This window comes from Polyodon spathula, chromosome 25 (genome assembly GCF_017654505.1).
Source record: "Polyodon spathula isolate WHYD16114869_AA chromosome 25, ASM1765450v1, whole genome shotgun sequence".
Taxonomy (NCBI): Eukaryota; Metazoa; Chordata; class Actinopteri; order Acipenseriformes; family Polyodontidae; genus Polyodon; species Polyodon spathula.
This window is the reverse complement of record NC_054558.1, coordinates 21,744,778-21,764,736: the sequence shown is the minus strand read 5'-3', so window position 1 is coordinate 21,764,736 and position 19,959 is coordinate 21,744,778. Positions and strand designations below refer to the sequence as shown.

The 19,959-nt window shown below is 45.4% G+C and overlaps 2 protein-coding genes across 2 annotated transcripts; one reads left to right on the top strand and one right to left on the bottom strand.

Moving 5' to 3' along the window:
• Positions 1-2,899: 2,899 nt before the first annotated feature.
• Positions 2,900-6,825, top strand: LOC121299649 (developmentally-regulated GTP-binding protein 1). The gene is made up of 9 exons (XM_041227527.1): positions 2,900-3,082; positions 3,675-3,798; positions 3,920-4,095; positions 4,269-4,338; positions 4,624-4,793; positions 4,960-5,090; positions 5,372-5,539; positions 5,702-5,824; positions 6,243-6,825. The coding sequence occupies exons 1-9, from the start codon at positions 3,044-3,046 to the stop codon at positions 6,340-6,342; spliced, it is 1,101 nt and encodes a 366-aa protein (XP_041083461.1). The 5' UTR covers positions 2,900-3,043; the 3' UTR covers positions 6,343-6,825.
• Positions 6,826-8,311: 1,486 nt separating this feature from the next.
• Positions 8,312-19,894, bottom strand: LOC121300272 (eukaryotic translation initiation factor 4E transporter-like). Its single transcript, XM_041228773.1, has 17 exons — positions 19,867-19,894; positions 19,339-19,623; positions 18,466-18,794; positions 17,821-18,019; positions 17,379-17,551; positions 15,952-16,090; positions 15,145-15,324; positions 14,416-14,654; positions 13,722-13,796; positions 13,293-13,470; positions 12,754-12,836; positions 12,211-12,356; positions 11,726-11,807; positions 11,257-11,386; positions 10,476-10,829; positions 9,926-10,090; positions 8,312-9,694 (listed from the first exon to the last, which is right to left on the bottom strand). Exons 1-17 carry the CDS (start codon positions 19,892-19,894, stop codon positions 9,429-9,431), a joined length of 3,051 nt encoding a protein of 1,016 aa, XP_041084707.1. The 3' UTR covers positions 8,312-9,428.
• Positions 19,895-19,959: the final 65 nt, after the last annotated feature.

Below are 19,959 nucleotides of genomic sequence, written 5' to 3'. Positions count from 1 at the left end.
ACTACAGGAACCCCCCCTCCCTTCTCCCTTCTACACAAAGCACATTCCAGTCTTTTCATAGCCCCCCCTGTACCACCCCCCACACCCCCCCCCCTTGACTCTCCTCCTCTAACTAGTCCCCCACCCGTGATTCAATACAGCTCTGAGGAACACTAACCTTGTGCAACCAGGAGTAATTACATTACTGATTGATCCTGCCTTATTTTACACAAATTGGATCAAAATGGCTTATTTATTTACACGGATCAAAATTATTATTATTATTATTATTATTATTATTATTATTATTATTGTTTCACACATGATTAGTTACTCACTCATACTAAAAAGTAAGATTTTTTCAGTGATCAAAATAAACGAAATGTAAAGCTCTCAATATGTACAACTTCATCACATGTCATTGCTTGCAGTACGTGTACAACTGAACACACGCACAGAGCCCTGACAGTTAGCTCTGTTTTTATTAACACAAATTGCGCTTCTGTCTGTCTCTTGTCGAAATGCCTCAGGTTATATATGTCTGTGTGTTACTCTTGGTGCGCTTTCTCTAATCCTGAATAAAGTTCTCGTTTGAAAGTGCCCAGCTCCCCAGTGATGCAGTGAAACGTTGTGCTTCACGTTGTACTGCACATTGCTGCCCTCACAATACGATCTGCACATTCTGTGATAAACACAGCAGCCTGCTGTCACACCCATTGCTAGCTGGTTACTGTATTGGTTTATCCATGCCGTTTGTCTGTGGGAATATGGAACACCAAACTACACTGCCCCCGAGAAAATGTGTTACAGCATGCCAAAACACAGCGAGGTACAGTGAATAGTCAGAGTGTACCGGCGCAGTGAATAGTCAGGGTGTACCGGCGCAGTGAATAGTCAGGGTGTACGGGCGCAGTGAATAGTCAGAGTGTACCGGCGCAGTGAATAGTCAGAGTGTAGTCAGAGTGTACAGGCGCAGTGAATAGTCAGAGTGTACGGGCGCAGTGAATAGTCAGAGTGTACGGGCGCAGTGAATAGTCAGAGTGTACCGGCGCAGTGAATAGTCAGAGTGTACGGGCGCAGTGAATAGTCAGAGTGTACGGGCGCAGTGAATAGTCAGGGTGTACGGGCGCAGTGAATAGTCAGGGTGTACGGGCGCAGTGAATAGTCAGAGTGTACCGGCGCAGTGAATAGTCAGGGTGTACGGGCGCAGTGAATAGTCAGGGTGTACGGGCGCAGTGAATAGTCAGAGTGTACGGGCGCAGTGAATAGTCAGAGTGTACCGGCGCAGTGAATAGTCAGAGTGTACGGGCGCAGTGAATAGTCAGAGTGTACGGGCGCAGTGAATAGTCAGAGTGTACGGGCGCAGTGAATAGTCAGAGTGTACGGGCGCAGTGAATAGTCAGAGTGTACGGGCGCAGTGAATAGTCAGAGTGTACCGGCGCAGTGAATAGTCAGGGTGTACGGGCGCAGTGTAGTCAGGGTGTACGGGCGCAGTGAATAGTCAGGGTGTACGGGCGCAGTGAATAGTCAGGGTGTACGGGCGCAGTGAATAGTCAGGGTGTACGGGCGCAGTGAATAGTCAGGGTGTACGGGCGCAGTGAATAGTCAGAGTGTACGGGCGCAGTGAATAGTCAGAGTGTACGGGCGCAGTGAATAGTCAGAGTGTACGGGCGCAGTGAATAGTCAGGGTGTACGGGCGCAGTGAATAGTCAGAGTGTACGGGCGCAGTGAATAGTCAGAGTGTACGGGCGCAGTGAATAGTCAGAGTGTACGGGCGCAGTGAATAGTCAGGGTGTACGGGCGCAGTGAATAGTCAGGGTGTACGGGCGCAGTGAATAGTCAGGGTGTACGGGCGCAGTGAATAGTCAGGGTGTACGGGCGCAGTGAATAGTCAGAGTGTACCGGCGCAGTGAATAGTCAGAGTGTACCGGCGCAGTGAATAGTCAGGGTGTACGGGCGCAGTGAATAGTCAGGGTGTACGGGCGCAGTGAATAGTCAGAGTGTACGGGCGCAGTGAATAGTCAGAGTGTACCGGCGCAGTGAATAGTCAGAGTGTACGGGCGCAGTGAATAGTCAGAGTGTACCGGCGCAGTGAATAGTCAGGGTGTACCGGCGCAGTGAATAGTCAGGGTGTACCGGCGCAGTGAATAGTCAGGGTGTACCGGCGCAGTGTGAAATTCAGTGCCCCTTGTTTGTTGTGCGCATGCGTGTCCTGCTCATGTGCTCAAAGCGGGCTCCCGGCGATTTTGAATGTTCCGCGGGTACGCGCAGAGCTTGTCATCCATGTTACGCTTCCGCGAACCCCGAACACCTTTAATGATTCAGCAAAAATAAACAACGTAACACAAAAGGCTTCTTTTTTAAAATGTAATATTTATACGTTTTCTAAATAAACAGCACCTAGAAACACCGCGTTGCCATAATGTGACTCTTATATTAAGAAGCCAAGGCAAACTGTGTTTCACGGGGAAGTGAATTTGATTCTACACTGGTATAGGGCACAGGCCAGTTCAAGAGTAAAGACTAAACATATTTTCAAACAAATAATACTAATAATAACACAGGCTGTGGGTTATTCTTGTTACTATCTAACATATATTTTGTATTTGCTATCGCATTTTTACCTATAAATGTATGAAATCTATGTATAAGAATTGCATTATATAAAATGCATGGTATTAGATGTAACAAGTATCGTTAACAGAGATATCAAAAAAGACATAAAAAAAACCATAGCTTTAAATTCACATGTGCGTTATACTGGCAGCACCGCCACTGTGATGTCACAGCAGCGCCATTTATTATATTCTGTAAAGTATTTTATTTGCAAACTCTTGCGCCGTGCGGTGTCCCTGCAGTGATTCAGCCCACACCACTGGAGGCGGTATTTTTTTTTAAAGCCTGTCCCCGCTCCCTCGCCTCTTCTCTTCTTCCTCCGGCGTGAGGGATCGCGTTTAGCGGCTGCGTCCTGTCGCGTCTCTGAATTAAGAGAGTTGTAATTCAAAAATCATTTAAACGTTTCGACACCGTAGAGAGAGGGAGAGAGGACCCGCGACCAGCCGCTATGAGTTTGCTGGCTAAAATCGCTGAAATCGAGTCTGAGGTAAGGAAACGCAGCATGGTCTCTCTGTATAAATACATCATTACAGCAGCGACCACGCCAGCGTAGCGCCGTGCCGCACGACACCGGCCCACCGAAGCGGGTCTGGGGAAGACGAGAAAAAAAAACCCAAAGCCATTTGTAAGATGTGCACCGAGCACACGCCGCTCATTCACAATACCGTGAGCAGGTGGTGATCCTGGTGTTAATGAGATCGTAACTGTCATGCATTGATATGGTACAGTATGTAACAGCTGCGCAGGCTGTACTGTACGGGTTGTCTGTGTAGTTGATAACTGCACCGTGCCGTACCGGCAGTACAGATTAACTATTTTTATTAGCAGTTTCAAACATCAGTAAATGCAAACGTTAAAAAATGAAGGGCCAACCAGGCTATTAAGAATCAGGGGGAAAGGTTGGCAATAAGACTCCCATTGCGTAGCGTTTTCTCCCTTTCCAGGATCAAACTGCTATGCAATGGGGGTCCCTCCCTGAACTGGAGAGCATTAGTAATAAATGTTTGATTTCATGTGTGCTTCTTACAATGGTTCCAGTTTTAACTGCAGAGTCTTGCCCCCCCCCCCCCCTCTTGCAGATGGCTCGGACCCAGAAGAACAAGGCCACCGCTCACCACCTGGGGCTGCTGAAGGCTCGGCTGGCGAAGCTGCGCAGGGAGCTCATCACTCCCAAGGGGGGCGGCGGAGGGGGCCCAGGGGAAGGTGAGAGCGCAGGGCTGGAGAGAAGCAGTGACATCCAGCCCAGGTTTACTATGATATAGCACTATAATATATCTCCTGTATGGGGTAGGCATCGCTGATTTCTTTCTGTTGTGTCCTGAAGGTTTCGATGTAGCGAAGACTGGCGATGCCAGGATTGGGTTTGTGGGCTTCCCCTCTGTGGGGAAGTCCACGCTGCTGAGTAACCTGGCCGGGGTGTATTCAGAAGTGGCAGCGTACGAGTTCACCACCCTGACGACCGTGCCGGGGGTGATCCGCTACAAAGGAGCCAAGATCCAGGTAGGGGACTCGTCAGCCCTTAGCATGGCCTTGCCGCTGAGCCTTCAGACCCTCCTGTGCTGTCCAATAGGTCTTGCTCAGAGTGAAGCCCGGAGTGATTCAAGCTGTTGTGTAACTCCTTGCCTTACTGTTGGTTAAACTGTGCCACTGTGTGTCTTTCCTGTTTGTTGCAGCTGCTGGATCTGCCCGGTATTATTGAGGGAGCCAAAGACGGCAAAGGAAGAGGCCGACAGGTCATTGCTGGTAAGAACCTGCTTCCAAAACACTTTGGGACGCAGCCTGCTGAACTTAGCATGAGCTTCAACTAACACTGCAGCAAGTCAAGTCATGAACAGCAGCTTTCTCCACTAACACTATATGAAGTCAAGTCTTGTGTTTTGCTGCCCACACCAGTACTGTAAGTTAACCCCCTCCAGGCTGTCTTGCTGTCTGCTTTCTTAACTGTAGCCGACACCTTCAGAACATGGTGTCTTCAGCTCCCGGGCTGTTCTCTCGAATGTCTCTTGTTTGTTCCTGTTTCTCCCACAGTGGCTCGAACCTGCAACCTGATCCTCATTGTACTGGATGTGCTGAAGCCACTGGGGCACAAGACTCTGATTGAACACGAGCTGGAGGGCTTTGGGATCCGCCTCAACAAACAGCCGCCCAACATCGGCTATAAGAGGAAGGACAAAGGAGGGATCAACCTGACTTCCACGGTGAGAGGGGACTAGCCCTGCTGGCTACATAGTGAAGCACATAGGTCATCACTGGAGCTACACCCTTTATAATGTGTTTGTGTAGCAGTGACCCTGATGTAGAGCTACTGGACTTGCCAAAAGCTGTGTTTGACGAGCTGTTCTGCTCTGCTGCTCCTTCCCTCAGTGCGTCCAGAGCGAGCTGGACTTGGAGACAGTGAAGAGCATCCTGGCGGAGTACAAGATCCACAACGCTGACATCACACTGCGCAGCGACGCCACAGCGGACGACCTCATTGACGTTGTGGAGGGAAACAGGTGCGCTGATACTGGGACACATTCAGCACGCAGGCATGGAAACGAGACTCCTGCTGCATAGCACTTTCAACCCCTTCCAGGTTTTACTACCAGCTTGATTAGCCACAGTGTACATCTAACAAGCTCAGGCGTGTCTTAAACTCCTAGTAAAAGCAGGAATGGGTCAAACTGCTATGCAATGGGAGTCATATTTCCGTGCATGGATGTAGGGGAAGGAAGCATGATGGATGTAGTAAAGATAACATACTGAGTTAGATTTTATTTATTTATTTTTTTTGCAGGGTCTACATCCCCTGTATTTACGTACTCAATAAAATCGATCAGATTTCAATAGAAGAGCTCGATATCATCTACAAAGTCCCTCACTGCGTCCCGATCTCTGCTCACCATCGCTGGAACTTCGACGATCTCTTAGAAAAACTCTGGGATTACCTTAAACTTGTCAGAATGTAAGTACTGTGGCAGGGGGAGGTGTTGCTGAGCATGCTTTATCTGATGTTTGTGCAGGTGCAACAAGCAGGAATTTACACAGAATAGCATTGCAGTTACAATTTCAGGAAACAGTTGTGCGTGGAACTGACCCCGTGTGTGTGTTTGTTACCTTGTTTTAGCTACACTAAGCCCAAGGGCCAGCTGCCAGACTACACCTCCCCAGTAGTGCTGCCAGTGGAAAGGACGTCTGTGGAGGATTTCTGTCTAAAAATCCACAAGACCCTGATCAAGGAGTTCAAATAGTAAGTCGTTTCTATAACAAAGCATATAAATAAAATATATATTTAAAAGATATGTATTGTTTACTGAAGTGCATCTGTGAGTCTTGGTGCAGTGCATTTGGTAATTAATTGGGTGGTTTCTGTCAACCAAAGTGAGAGGATAGTCTTCTGGGATTGCATAGCAGTATGATCCAGTCGTGGTTTCACTAGGAGTTTGACACACCTGTGCTTGTTACCTATACATTGGGGCTAATCAAGCTGCTAGTTAATGGAATGGGTGACACTGCTGTGCAGTAGAAATCATCTCTCCATCCCTGGTTTTCAGGTAATATATTTCCTGGCACAATTAGACGAGGGTGAATGTCTGAATCCAGCGTAGCCTGGGAGGGTTGTAAAACTGTGTCTGACTCTCTCTCTCTCTCTCCTCCCCTTCCTCCAGTGCTCTGGTTTGGGGTTCCTCTGTGAAGTACAACCCTCAGAAAGTTGGAAAGGATCATGTGATGGACGATGAGGATGTAATCCAGATTGTCAAGAAATAAAAACCAGAGGCAAAGGGCCGGCCCTTTCACATTGTATTAAATGTATCACACAAAGCTGTAAGTGAACTGCACTGGAGATCAACCTTGTTGTGAAAGGGCCCTGGAATAATGTGACCCACACCCTCCTCACAGCTACACCTCCCTTTCTCCTCACTCTCCTAACCATTTGGAAATTCATAACTTCAAAGACAGCAAGGCTAGCTGTGCCTAACAGAGAACAAAAGAGCCTGCATGCAGCAAGGCTTCCTGTAATAGAAACTGTGACCATGAAACCCTTCGTGCTCTTCTGCATGCTTTTTTTTGGGGGGGGGGGTTTTGAAGGGAGCAGAATTTCAAAATTGAGTAAACCACCAAACATGTTTCAATTGCAAAAATTACTTTGTGCTCTTGTGGAGTTGTGCTGTAACATTTGGTGTAGAAATCAAGTTTCCTTTCTTTCATTTTAACATTGCAAAGTGAGGAAGAAACACCCCCACCCCCCCCTAAAAAATGTAAATATTCAAATATTAAGTTCCCTGACTACTTAGGATTTCTGTGCCCATGTGTCATAAGAGTGCCAAATCCAACACTTGAGTGGGCAATGATTGAGATTAAAAAGGACCCAACAAGTTTGTTATCATTGGAAGAATACAGAAGTGGCATTCTCTCACCCCCATCCCATTGTAAACTGATCAATATACACATATATAAATACTGTGTATTTAGGGCACCAAGAGAAAGGAAATGTACTTGAGCAATGTTGTCAAGAAGCTGTCAGTTTAGGTGATGCATACTGACTGCAATTCATTTAATGTAAAATTATTAAAAATTGAACAGTTAGTGATTGTGGGCTTATTTCACCCTGCTATGACATTACTCATAAGTAAACTTCATTTTGGTTTAAAAAAGCCCATACAAGTTATTGCCTCTTAACCATAATTATGATGGTTATGAAATGGACACCAGGTCCTTAAATAGAAACCAATAAATAAAACATTTCTCCAGATCTGCATGTCTGTGGGAATTCTATCACAATATGGGGAGAAAAAAAACCAACTGAACTAGTTTCTTTATAGTGCTTCTATCTGTGACACACATGTGTGTATTTCTCAAAGAGATAAGACACATTTCCAATACTTAGTAGTGACTTTCTGATCCTTGCACCTCAGGCCATAAGCATGCTAACAAATGGAGGGAGGGTCTGTCTAATCCAGTATTTAAGTCTCAAATTCTCTGGCAAACAAGATTGTTAAAAGAAGTTACGAAACAGAATACTCATTAGAATAACCCAACTTAGAATTGACAACTCCACTGTCGTATGGGGCAGCACACATAACTGGCAATGTTCAAGTTCAGGAATTCTGAAAACATATTTAATTTGTTTGCATGTTACCTTGGACATAAGTTCAGTCACCCTTGCAGCCCTGGAATGAGGAAATGACCCAGACTGTTCCAAGTCCATTCCTGACACTTTGCCTGTGTCTTTGAACAGGGGAACGAGTACAGCCCGTCCACAAATCAAAGAAAACTGAGAAAGCATGTGTGATAGGGCAAATGATGGACACCCTAAAACACTACCAGTAAACCTCATCAAATACAAGTCATACTAGACACGTCCGCTGAGGGTCACAAGAGCGTGAGGTTATTGGCATTTCCAAATAGAGAATTCCACTGGACAAGGTTAATGGAAGGGGTGAGGCAGCACCATGTGCAATGGTGTCGTAACAGCTACAGCCACGCACCAACATGGTAGCTGCATTATCCAAAGAGGTATTTAAAAACAAAACAAGTCTACGAATCAGATAGAAGGGATTTCAGAATGAAGTTTATTTTTGTTGCTCATCAAGACATAAGCGATGCAGAACACTTGCAAGGAAAAAATGAACACAAGTTTGAGTGCATGTTACTTAATGTTTCTAATATTTGTGTTTTTCAGTCAATAGCACATTTTTCAACAATTCCACCAAAATGCTGATTGTTTTTTTTTTTCTTTTGCAATAAAGCAGTGCTTTCTCACCATAGTGAAAGGGGCAAAAAAGAAACAAAAAAGTACAAGAGATCAAACTGCCTCAGCCACAGAGAAGGCACAACCACAAACTATCAAACACTACCATTCACAGTCAAGCAAACGAAAAATCAAAATTCAAAAACACACGCACTTCTGGAATGAGCACACCGAGGAGTTTAAGGGTTCTATCCCAAATGGATCAAAGCTTTTTAGCATTTTCTAAATTTTTATTCCCCCACCCCTCCCCTTTTTCTTCTGCTCATTATTTGGGAAGATTTCCTATGGGTGTGTATGCTGGGTACAGTTTGTCCTGTGAAACTAGAAGAAACACCTGATCGAACTGACACAGGTCTGTCAAATTACTCAGTTATCTGTTTCCCCCCCATTCATTGAACACTCAATGTTAAGGAAGAAAAACATTATATATGCCTTTGTTCTATAACCCCCCCCCCCCAAAAGAAAAATAAAAAAATTACCCAAAAGACAAAAAGTGGAAGTTAACTATATACAAAACCCACTGTAGAGTTGAGTTTAACCAGTACACCTCCTGGCTGCAGTACAAAACACCATAAAACCCAACAGACTAGACAGTCTCCAATCTCACTTGTGTACCCGATTTCAGCGCTCTCAAAGCTGCACTAGCTACTCTTATACAGCAGAATGACCTTTCAAAAAAAAAAAAAAAAAAAAAAAAAAAAAAAACCCCACACAGATGTTTTATATGTACACTGTGAAAAAAAGATCAATTTATACATGTCTGTACAATTTGAGCCTATACATTCTTTATTGTAAAACTGCAAAAAAAAAAAAAAAAAAAAAAGACAAGTTTCATAACAAAAAAAAAAAGTCCCTTGTATCTCTACAGACCATCTCTAGGTCCCTCATCATTTTGCCGACAACAGCGTCTCTTGGTTCAAGACAGAGGCTGAGAAGACTTGAGTGCTCCCCACACAAAAGGCTATCATTCTATAAAGCTAGTTCATAAAAAAAAATAAAGTCACAGAACAAAAGTCAATAAATACACATTCTTCCATCCTTGAAGAATGAAACGTTCTCTCACTGAGAGTCCAATGGTTGGGTGCTTCATTTTCGGATATTCTTATTGTCGATATTCAAGTTCGTCAACGCTGATGACCTTGGCTGGCATGGAAGGCAGGGGCTGCTGCAACACATCCGTTCCGAACCACTTGGCGAGGCCAACAGGGGAGCCGTTGCGCTGGCCCTGGTATTGCACATGCTGGGGGGCGTGGCCCTGGTACTGCACATGCTGGGGGGCGTGGGGGTGAGCATGCCTGGCTGCAGCACTGTGCTGGAGAGACTGTGCTAAACTGGTTACTGGAGAGACTGGGCCAGGGGGGACCACCACTGCATTGTGGCAGGCAAAGAAGTAGAGGGGGGGGGGGGGGAGAAAAGTTTCACACATTACTCTCCAAAAATGATACAACCACACCCTACCAATGAAATTCATGTTATATGTATACTACATCAGTTACTGTCAATTACCTTTACAAACCACCCTACCAATTGCAAAAAATGTAATTAGACATCTAAAAACGATTGTTAGGTTTCTTTGAATCGTCTGTCAGTTAACCCTACCCGGTCTCTGCTGGAGCTGCTGCATCACTGCCAGGTGCAGGGGAGCCCCAGGGCGGGAGCCAAGCAGGGGGTGTCCGGCCGTAGCCAAGGGGTAGAAGGGCTGTCCCAGCAGGGGAGGGGGGAGCCCCTGTAACTGGGACAGGTCCACACCTTGGGGAAACATTCCTGAAATACATAAGTCTGCTTTTGAGCGACTTTAAATGGCAGCTAGAACACAGACAGCCATTGGCTAATTGTACTATGCACAGGCATATTTTCTTACCTTTAAATTGTATTTAGATGCACACATTTAGTAAGTGTAAAACTCAAGTTATCACATGGCCTTATCTGCACAAATTGCACAGCAATTGTCTTGTTGCAAGTTACATGTACACAAATTGCTCACACGAAATAAACAGGAATGGCTCAAATTGCTATGTAATGGGAGCCTTTAAACTACACCCAGAATGTAGATTTAAAACAATTTCTTCTAAGGCTTAAAATAAAGTAAAACTGTGGTGCATCATATCTACAGACAGTACGGAACCACAGTCCGTCCGTCTCCACTCACCTGCTTGCAGCAACGCAGGAGGGAGCTGCTGGGGAGAGAAGCCCTGAGCAAGCAGCCTCTGGACAACCCCGGGGTGCAGCTGTGGGGGTGCAGGGCGCACCAGGGGCACATGCGAGACCAGGGGTAGCGGACACGCGGGGCGCGGGTAGGGCGCACTGGGCACAGGAGACACCATGGTGGGGGTCCTCCTGCCTGCAGAGCGGGGCCGGTAGTCCTGGTCCTCAGTGAAGCGGCTCTGGTTGGTGAGGGGTGTGGAGCAGGCGGAGCGCTGGAAGCCAGAGGGTTTGGCTCCTGTTGGAGGGGAAGCATTTTGCTCTGCATTGTCCAAGCAGGAGGTGGGAGAGACACCGTTATCTGGGGGAGGGAAGCAAGGCAATTACATTAAACAAAAAAAGGTACTTAACACCTGGAGATGAATATTGGGGTAATGAAAAACACACATTACATATACTTGCATTTAACTGCACAAGCTGATATGAACAATATAAATCTAATCCATCTATTCACAATTCTTTTAAATCCCTTTCACTGTGCACAATTCTACCACGTTAAGTTGCCAATCTATTTTATAAATGTATAAATTTTTTTTTTTTTTTTTTTTTTTTTTTTTTTTAAAATGTCATGGCAGGGCTTTTAACTCCATTAGGAGTTCACACAAAACCATTTAAATTACTAAAAATGTTATTAAAAACGTGGAGATATACCATTGAGACAGTTTGCATTACAGGACTTCATCTTCCCTAAAGGAAATCGCTAGGCAGCGTTGTAGTACGAGAGATACCTTCTTGTGATCTAGCTGTCCCTTCCTCTTTGCCATCGGCAAGTTTCACAGTTCCTGGCTCATCTTTGCTCTTCTCCTTGGTTTCATACATTTTCCGGATCACAGAGGTAGGTGTAAAAGAAGGAGATAACTATGGGAACACAAAACACTGGAATGAGCCACGCAGGACCAGAGCAACAGGGCTCCCCACAGTGTATCAACTACTGGAACACAGGAAACATCCGCACAAAATTCATTCTGTGCACATCTAGACATTTACAGCAAACGTTTACTGTATAAACTTAAGCTAGTAATTCTGCTACTTTCACAGACTGAATAAAAGCAAAAAAGAGTGAACAGGTCTTGCCAGGAGTTCATGTTTGTTTGCATGTTGGGCACTCACTGGATAGTGCCCGCCCCCCCCGCTAAAAAGCGAACGCTGCACAGCTGTGCATGTGATGTTAAGCAGGTTTGTATCCAGGACACCTACCATGCTAGTGACTGCATTCCCTGGAGAACCAGCACTGGCTCGGTGTCCTCCTGGACCAGGGGATCTGGTAACCCATGGCTGCCTAAAAACCAAAACAAAACAGATACAAAATTATACATACTGATCATTCTACCTAGAGAAAGGAATCCGAAGGACACTTTGCAGGAGGGGAAACCCCCCCCCCCCTCAACACTAAAATCTCAAAATGACATACAAGGGTCCACCAATCTATGTACAATAATACCATCTACAGGTTTCATTTAGTCAAAACATACATAAGTATGAGCATGTGTGCGGCAGATTGTAGAACATTGTATAGGGCCTTGAGTAGGGAGTGAACATCCTCATGCCCAAAACTATTAGTAAAACAATTATATATAAAAAAACAAATCCATTACAATGTGCATCTAATCTTAACATTTGCTATCAGAGGCAAAGCATTTAAAAAAAAAAAAAACTTGACAAAGATATCAGCTTATCGTTACCTATTCCTGTACATGTCTCTGCCCTTCTCCATTTGTATATTGCCAAACCCTGGCTGGTACAGCTGGCGTGCATGCAGGGCCAGATCTTGCTGGAAGGCCAGTGCCTCCAGTGTGGCTTGGTCCAGACCTAGAGCCATGGGGTTCACCTGCCAAGAAGAAACAGAGCACACTGTCAGTGCTTCTGGAGGGTAGACTTTAGTGCAGTACAGAAGAAATGCAATGATACAAAGATAATAAGGCATTTACTGGAGAGACAAGCAAGTTCACTGGATATTTACTCTATACCCAACACTTCTAAAAACAGTCTTGTTCTTTTTTTTCACCTTTTAGAGCAGTCTTGCATTCTTTATTGAAACATCATGAAACCTGGTAATTGTGAGATGGGTTGCAGGGGCTTTGCTACTTAATGTAATCATTCAAAGTTTCATAAACCCTGGAACATCATACATATATATAAAAACACAACAACCCAACAAGCATACTTCTAATCCCCTCTGCTTTAAAGTTAGTCTGAAGCACATGTTCTTCTGAAGCGTCACTGACCTGGTGAGGACCAGGGCTCGTTGTTCTGCGGAGCCCAGGGAAGCGCTCTCCTATGATCTGCTGATGAGAATCCGGGACAAAACCTGAAACAGAGCGGGACACTTAAACATCCCGCTACTCTCAGGTACACGTGCAGCCAGGAATTACAAGAACACGTGATTATGGATAGACCACTGGAATGAAATGCAGAGTTCAGGCAGGGCGGCAGGAGGAGTGTTCAAGGCAGGAGCAGCAACAGAGTTTGAAAAATCAAAAACTTCCAAAACATCCATTGAGAGAGCAAGGAGCAAGGCACAGATTGATCCATTTTACATTCCCCTACAGATCAACAGTAACAGTACCCCCACCCCCCCACCAGATCCTCCTTGTAAACACCAGAGGCATTCATTCATTCATTGAAGGCTGTGTGCAAGTCTCCCACCCCAACTTTGTAATTGAACTTTTCACCACCCTACAGTTTTAATAGAAGTATTAATCCATTTAAATTTCAGAACTTAGAGATGTATTTGACTTGACGAAAAAGCACAGCACAGACTTACCAGCTGTTTGTTGCGATCGGCCAGGGAAGTAATCTGGGGACGGAGCTCGCTGTGGAAACAGCTGGGGGGAGGGACCGCGATGCCCTTGCAGAACCGCAAGCGGGTCTGTACTGCCTAGCAAACTGCTCAGGAGGTTAGGGGAAGCAGACCTTTGAGGAACCTGGGACCCCAGAATCTCCTGGAGGTAGAAGGAGCAAGTTAACTATGAAGTAGCCAAATGTTTGCTAGTGCCTGGTGTTCAATATTGTTATAATATCCTAGTTCAATATGGCGATCGAAATATTGGGGCCATACATCCTCTAAATGTAGATTTTTTACAGTAGTGTTTAGGAAACCTTACAAAAAAAGTTCGGTCCTAAATGAGCAAACTATGCAAAACGTCCCTTTTTCTGGTCCTGCTTTCGTCACTGCTGCGATACAAACCCTTACCTGCAGAATGTTCTTCTGCGGTGCAGACTGCACAGGTACCTCTGAAGGGTGCAGCAACTGGCTGTCCAGGTTTCGCTAGAACGAGGGGGGAGGAAAGCACTGCACGTAAACTTTGTGACCCAATACAGCCCAAGAGAAGTCCCTGTCCACTTCTACTGAAAAAAAGGATCCCAATAAATGCACAGAAAGGTTCGCCAACAGCATTCCAGATCGCCGTTCAAACCAGCTACAAGCCACGGTTACCTTATGAGTGTATGGGTAAGTCCTTCACAGAAAGTTTTTTTGGACTTCGTCAAGTAGCACAAGATCTCAATAAGCGATACAACCTACCTTTGGAGAACTGTCCAGTATGTGCAAAAAAAAAAAGCAAGGGGTTTAAAAGACCTGCCCACTTTATTGGTGGAATAACCAAGGGCAGAATTCAAGCACAAAACATTCAAGTTATGCCCATCACTTAATTATGCTCAGGAGAGAGAAGCCCCACCACACTAAGGCTGGTTTCATGTATCTAGATTAGCACTAACATTGAACTACCTTGCCAAGATTGGAGCTAATCGGGGGGGATTTATGAATTCAGCCATGGAGTCCTTCAGAAAATATTTCAGAAGCAGTCTTGCCAGTACATTATTATTAAGGAAACTAGGACAATTATTGCAAGGTATATTAAGAGAACCCTTTAACTAAGACGACTCACGTTTCCTTCAGGCAGAGCCGGCAGTGTGCCACCTGCCTTCATGCTGCTAACCAGTTTGTTGAAGGCGGACATGTCCCCATCTCTCTTCACGGCGGGGGGTCGGGACCCCACGCCGGCCGTCAGCGCCTCCTCCAGCTGCTCAGCCATGAACGGCGTGCCCCGCTTCCTCTCCGCCTCCACTTTCAAACCCTTCAGGCCGGTCTCCACCTCCTCCAACGACAGCACCGCTCCTGAATGTGCTGAGAGAAAACACAAAAAACAATTCAATTAAACACTGAAGCTACTTACAAATGCAGTTTACCCTCTTCTAAATAAGCAAAATATTAGAAACGGCTAGCGACGTGTCTGTTTGCATTGGAATATAATGAGTCACATCATTCAGCAGTGCTGGATCAAAGAAACCGTTTCACGTGTTGATGGGACAATGTCGTCACTCTGCGAGTCTTCCTTTGCATTTTCCACTCTGCACACATGTTTTAGAACCGATAACGTCTTAAAGTGTACAGGACTAGTACGCTAATCAAATATGGCACACATGTACATTGGATGCCCATTAAATTAATTTTTCTAGTACAAGACTACAATAAGTTATCTTTGGGCAGAGTTTCAGGAAATAAACTCAAGTTCCTCAAGGGGCAGCGATCATGCTGAATGACGAACCAGAGCAGCTCATTTTGAAAGCCACATAGTTTACCTACCCCTGCCCCTATCCCAATGCGCTCCACTTACAGCTCTCCTTGAGTTTCTCTTTGTTGACAGTGAGGCTCGACAAGAGCGGCTTCAGATCAACCTTGGCCTTCTGCAGCATCTCCAGGATATCCACCTTGTCCTTCTTGTCTTCCAAAGACTGGATGGGAGCAAAGTAGTTTGCCAGGCCATGCGCAGAGGACACAAACTTGTGCTCTAGACCTGGGAAGCAGGAACATTACAAACCTTTGAAGTACAATGTGTGACAGCAATGAAAGTTTTCTGAGCAGCTTCAGCTTCTTAGCCCTGGATCTCTCCCGGTGGCTGCAGTGAGACTTACATTGGCAACACTGCACTCTTTGGATGAGTACGTAAACAAGTTATTAGAGGATATTAGGGTTAGCTAACACTTTAAAACCAGTCTAGGCTATGAACAGAAGCAGACAGTTTCCCACACCAGGTAATGGAATCCAATATTAACAATAATGCAAGTGAACTGAAAATGTAGCAAGTATCTTCAAGTAGGTAAGCATTGAAACAAGTGTGCACTGAAACAGAAATAAGACTTCTATTGCACAGTTCAATCCATTCCAGGAGCTTTAGTAGCAAGAGTGAATAGGCAACACATTCAGATGTGTCCCATTAAACCCACAGTAAAGCCAGGAGCGGATCAAACTGCTCTGCAACAGTCACTTCAATACCATTTCATTTAGGCATATTTGTGTATTTATTTTTTAATGGATTAAATAGAAATGTTGCTAACTTTACACTGTAGAAAAAGCAGCACAAGTCTGACCTAGACACCCTTCGTAGGGCTGAGCTGGTACTGAGGACTTGCCGGTTCTTTACCTGCTAAACGCTCCAGCTCCTCGTGAGGGGTGGACCGGAGACTGCTGGACCGACTGGCTGACGGACTGACATTACTGGAGAACCACTGGCTAAACCGGCTGGCCGAGGCAGTGCCCTCTCCCAGGACATCTTCAATCATCTTCAGACAAGGAGGAGGAGGAGGAGAGGAGAGTGTTACCAAGGGCAGCCAGCCAGTAAGAAGACCAATAGTTCAGAACGGTATTACACTTACATGAGCAGCAACAAGTCTTCAGTTGGGATGAGATCTGAAGTTAACCCTCTACACACAGTCACAAGTAACCATACCGACTCCCATACTTGACGTGATTACATTTGTTGGAATATATTTAACAGAACAGTGTCCCTTCTCTTTTCAATCTTCCTTAAAATGACACAGACCCCATCCCACATCACTACACCCAATACATGGGGGGGGGGTTTAAAATGAATTGCCCCAGGAAAGCTTTCAGATCAAAATGAAAAAGGGACACTGCATTACAGCGTACTCTGCTGTTCATAAACAGTGATGGGCATAACTTTTGTACTGAAAACCTTGATAAGAGTTGACATTTGCATTGGTAATTTCGGAACAGACAGCACCCAAAAACATCCAAGAGGAAAGCCTAGCATCTCCAAGTTAAGATATTGCAAGAACAAATCGTTCTTACAACTGGATTACCCATAGACTCATAAGGCTCAGAAATGCAAGACATGATTCAGGCATACCTAAGGAATGTCTTGAGGAGATACCAAGGGGGATGAAAATAAGACAGTTTGCATAGCAAATCCGAGCCACTCCAGGCTTTTACGTGACTTGCTTCCATCACTTTTACTGCTTGTCAAGCTCAGGTGTCAAATTGTAAAACCTGGAGCGGCACCAACTGCTACGAAAGAGGAGCGCAATTTCCTTCCCTGCACTGTAACATATTTGCTGTATTGAACCTTAAACAACATCTGCACACAAGACATTATTTCACATTTTAAACACTAAATAATGGGGTTCTAAAAGAAAGTTACCTTGATAAACAAGATCACAGCAACAGTAATACTAAAACTTTGAATATGGAACAAAATGTACAGTGTAAGAGCAAACCATTACACCTCCCCCCCCCCCCCCACGTTCCCAGTGCGGTGCCAATTCATTTAGAGACGGCACCAAGTGTGTGGAGCCCTTCTTCCACTTCAACCTGTGACTTTGCAAACCCTCCACCACATGCCAGTGCTGTACCGGTTACAGTGGGACTAGCTGTTCACCATCTGCATGCATTTACGAGGATATGGAATCTTTAGCAAACGAACTTGTTTGGCTCAAAAGGCAGAATAGTGGATCATAGGTGAGAAAAAAAGAAAAAGGGGAGAAACAATCTCTCCCCCCCCCGCCCAAGACAGTGAACCCCAATCCCATGCAGTGCTCCCCAGTCACTTACTGAAGCGAGCCCGGGCACAGTCTTGTCCAGGTTGAAGAACTCATTAAAGTCGAACTCCCCCGGCGCAGAAGGCTCCGGCAACACCACCCCCTGGGGGACCTCCTGATCGGCTGCAGAGTCAGGGGAGAGCTCCACCGCCGGCTCCTCTGCCAAGCCTCCGTTGCACTCAACAGCTGCAGGGAGAAGGAGAAAGGAGAGGGACAAGCAGTCAACACTTGCCAAGGCATTACTATACAGCTTCTCTACTCAAAAAAACAAAACCAGAATTGTAACACTTAAAAAACCAAGAAGACAAAACATTTGGATCATGGCAACTGAATAAGGCAGCAGTGAAAGAACAGCTGGCTACTTCACAGTTTTACCTTATAATTCATTCACATCAAGTTACGGCTCTTAAAACTTGTATACCCACTGAAGAAAGGAAACCTGTGTCCCGACTTGCCTTCTCGCACTGACTCGGAGCGCTTTCTTGAGCGCTTGTATCGCCTCTTGTCCTCCTCTAGCACTTTGTCATCGAAGCCGGTCAGCTCAATGGTTTCAGACTGACTGGTGGGACCCCCAGAGAACCATTCTGGCTCCTCCTCTGTGTACGAGTCATTTCGTCTCCTCTCACCAAAAACACGCTTGTCACCAAAATCCCTCTGCAGGAATAGGAGAAGACAGAGGTTTGAAAATCAGAGGAATCACACCCACTTTTAAAAAAAAAAAAAAAAAAAAACACACCTTTAGGAGACCAACCCACATATTGCTATAAAAGCAGTCACTGTAGACTTGAGGGAACTGGCTATTTCCCTATCCGTCCACTTAAGTAGAAGTTCATATTAATAAGTCTGTTCTTGGCATTTCTAGGTATGAATTAAACATTTAGGTTCACAAGCAATTGCATTTGAAATCAGCATTTACATGCATAAAACATTGAATAGCAAATCAGCCAAGGGCCACCTCAGCTTGGGTATGACTACCTGGAGTAACTCCAGTGCAAGAGGAGTTACATTATTTAGAGCTCAGGCTGTGTTAACATCAAATTGTAATTCAAAGAGTGTACTAGGGCACACTGTGCTAGTTTAATATTCCAAAGGGTACAGACTCTGAATCGCTTGTCCTTGTAATCCCTCTCTCGCTCCCTCTCCCTAGGGTGTGGCTCTCTCTCCCTCGGGTGTGGCTCTCTCTCACGCAGTTCCTTCTCGCCCCGCGGGTCCCTCTCGAACACCCGAGACGCGATGATCCTGCCGCTGCCGATTCTCCGGCCGCCGCCCAGCCGCAGGTTCTCATTCTCCTTGTTCTCCAGCGGGCTGACCTCTCTGCGCGCCGCTGTCACGCTCGGCACGACGTTCACCTGGCAGCCTCCTCCAAAACTGCGTCTCTGAGGGCTCAGGACCACATCCAGGTCGTCCTCCTTCACACGCTCCCGGGGGTCTGCGAAGGACATTTCAGACACTGCTACAAATATATCCAAGGCAGCATAAAAAAAAAAAGCCACACCCCCACCCAACAATTATCACATTCTATACTGAACCTTGAGGAATGTCAGACATTCCCTGTTTTACAGACAACTTTCACTCTTCATTGCTGCTCTGGTTTTATTTCCAAGCCATTTATGTTTAGTTTTATCATCAAGAGCAAGCCTCTTCCATGATGGTCTGCAGGCACTATAAACCTCCTCCCCCCCAACAGCGGAGAAACAACACTGCCTTCCACCTGTGCCACAGTCTAGGCAAAACTACCTAGAGGATCGAGAGGGCTGCTCCTTCATCTTTTACATTTAAGAGAGAGTGAGCAAAAACATATTTTTAAAAGTGCTATTACATTAAGGTGCTCTGAATCTACATGTACAGTCTGTACCCTGATTAGGTACACAACAGGACTGAAGCACTTTGGGTTTCCAGTACAGAGCGTGTGCATTTGATTCAGAAAGAGCAGCATGACAGGCATTGCCTCTTGAGAGAAGAGATTAATTCACCTGCAATCCTGCGTTTCAGGGGTGCTCTGTCATCTGTGTAATTTTTAAACCCGTCTACTGGAGAGCTTCTTTCAGAAGCAGGGTAAAGGGATGCGTGCCACTTCTCAGGGTCCCAGACACCATCACTGAGCAAAAGAAAATCAGTTATGCATATACACAGCTGTTTATAACCAGAGGCATCTATTAATAGCCACTGTGACCTAGACACACCGTGAATGCTTACAAAAAATAAATAAAACACACACAAGAACAGATGAATACAGACAGGATGCAATTTAAAATCCACTCAAAGCCCACTGGACACAGACTCTTAATGAAACATTGCGTCAGCAGGACTGAAGTTTCACTGTTGTCATTGCAACAGAGGATTTACAGCCTATACATAAAAATGACAAGATTCAACTGAAGTGTCTTGGCCCGATCATAGCATTGGCAACACTAGTTTGAAGTGAACAGTAATAAAGCAAAATGCAATTTATTCTTAAGCACCTTAAATGCACTGGTCAGTCTCCAATTGCAACACAGCACAGGGAGCAATGCCGGGGGAAACGTTCATGGGTCAACTACATGAGGAGCTGTGAAGGGGTGTGTAACCTATGTAAAAAGTGCACGTGTCCAGTA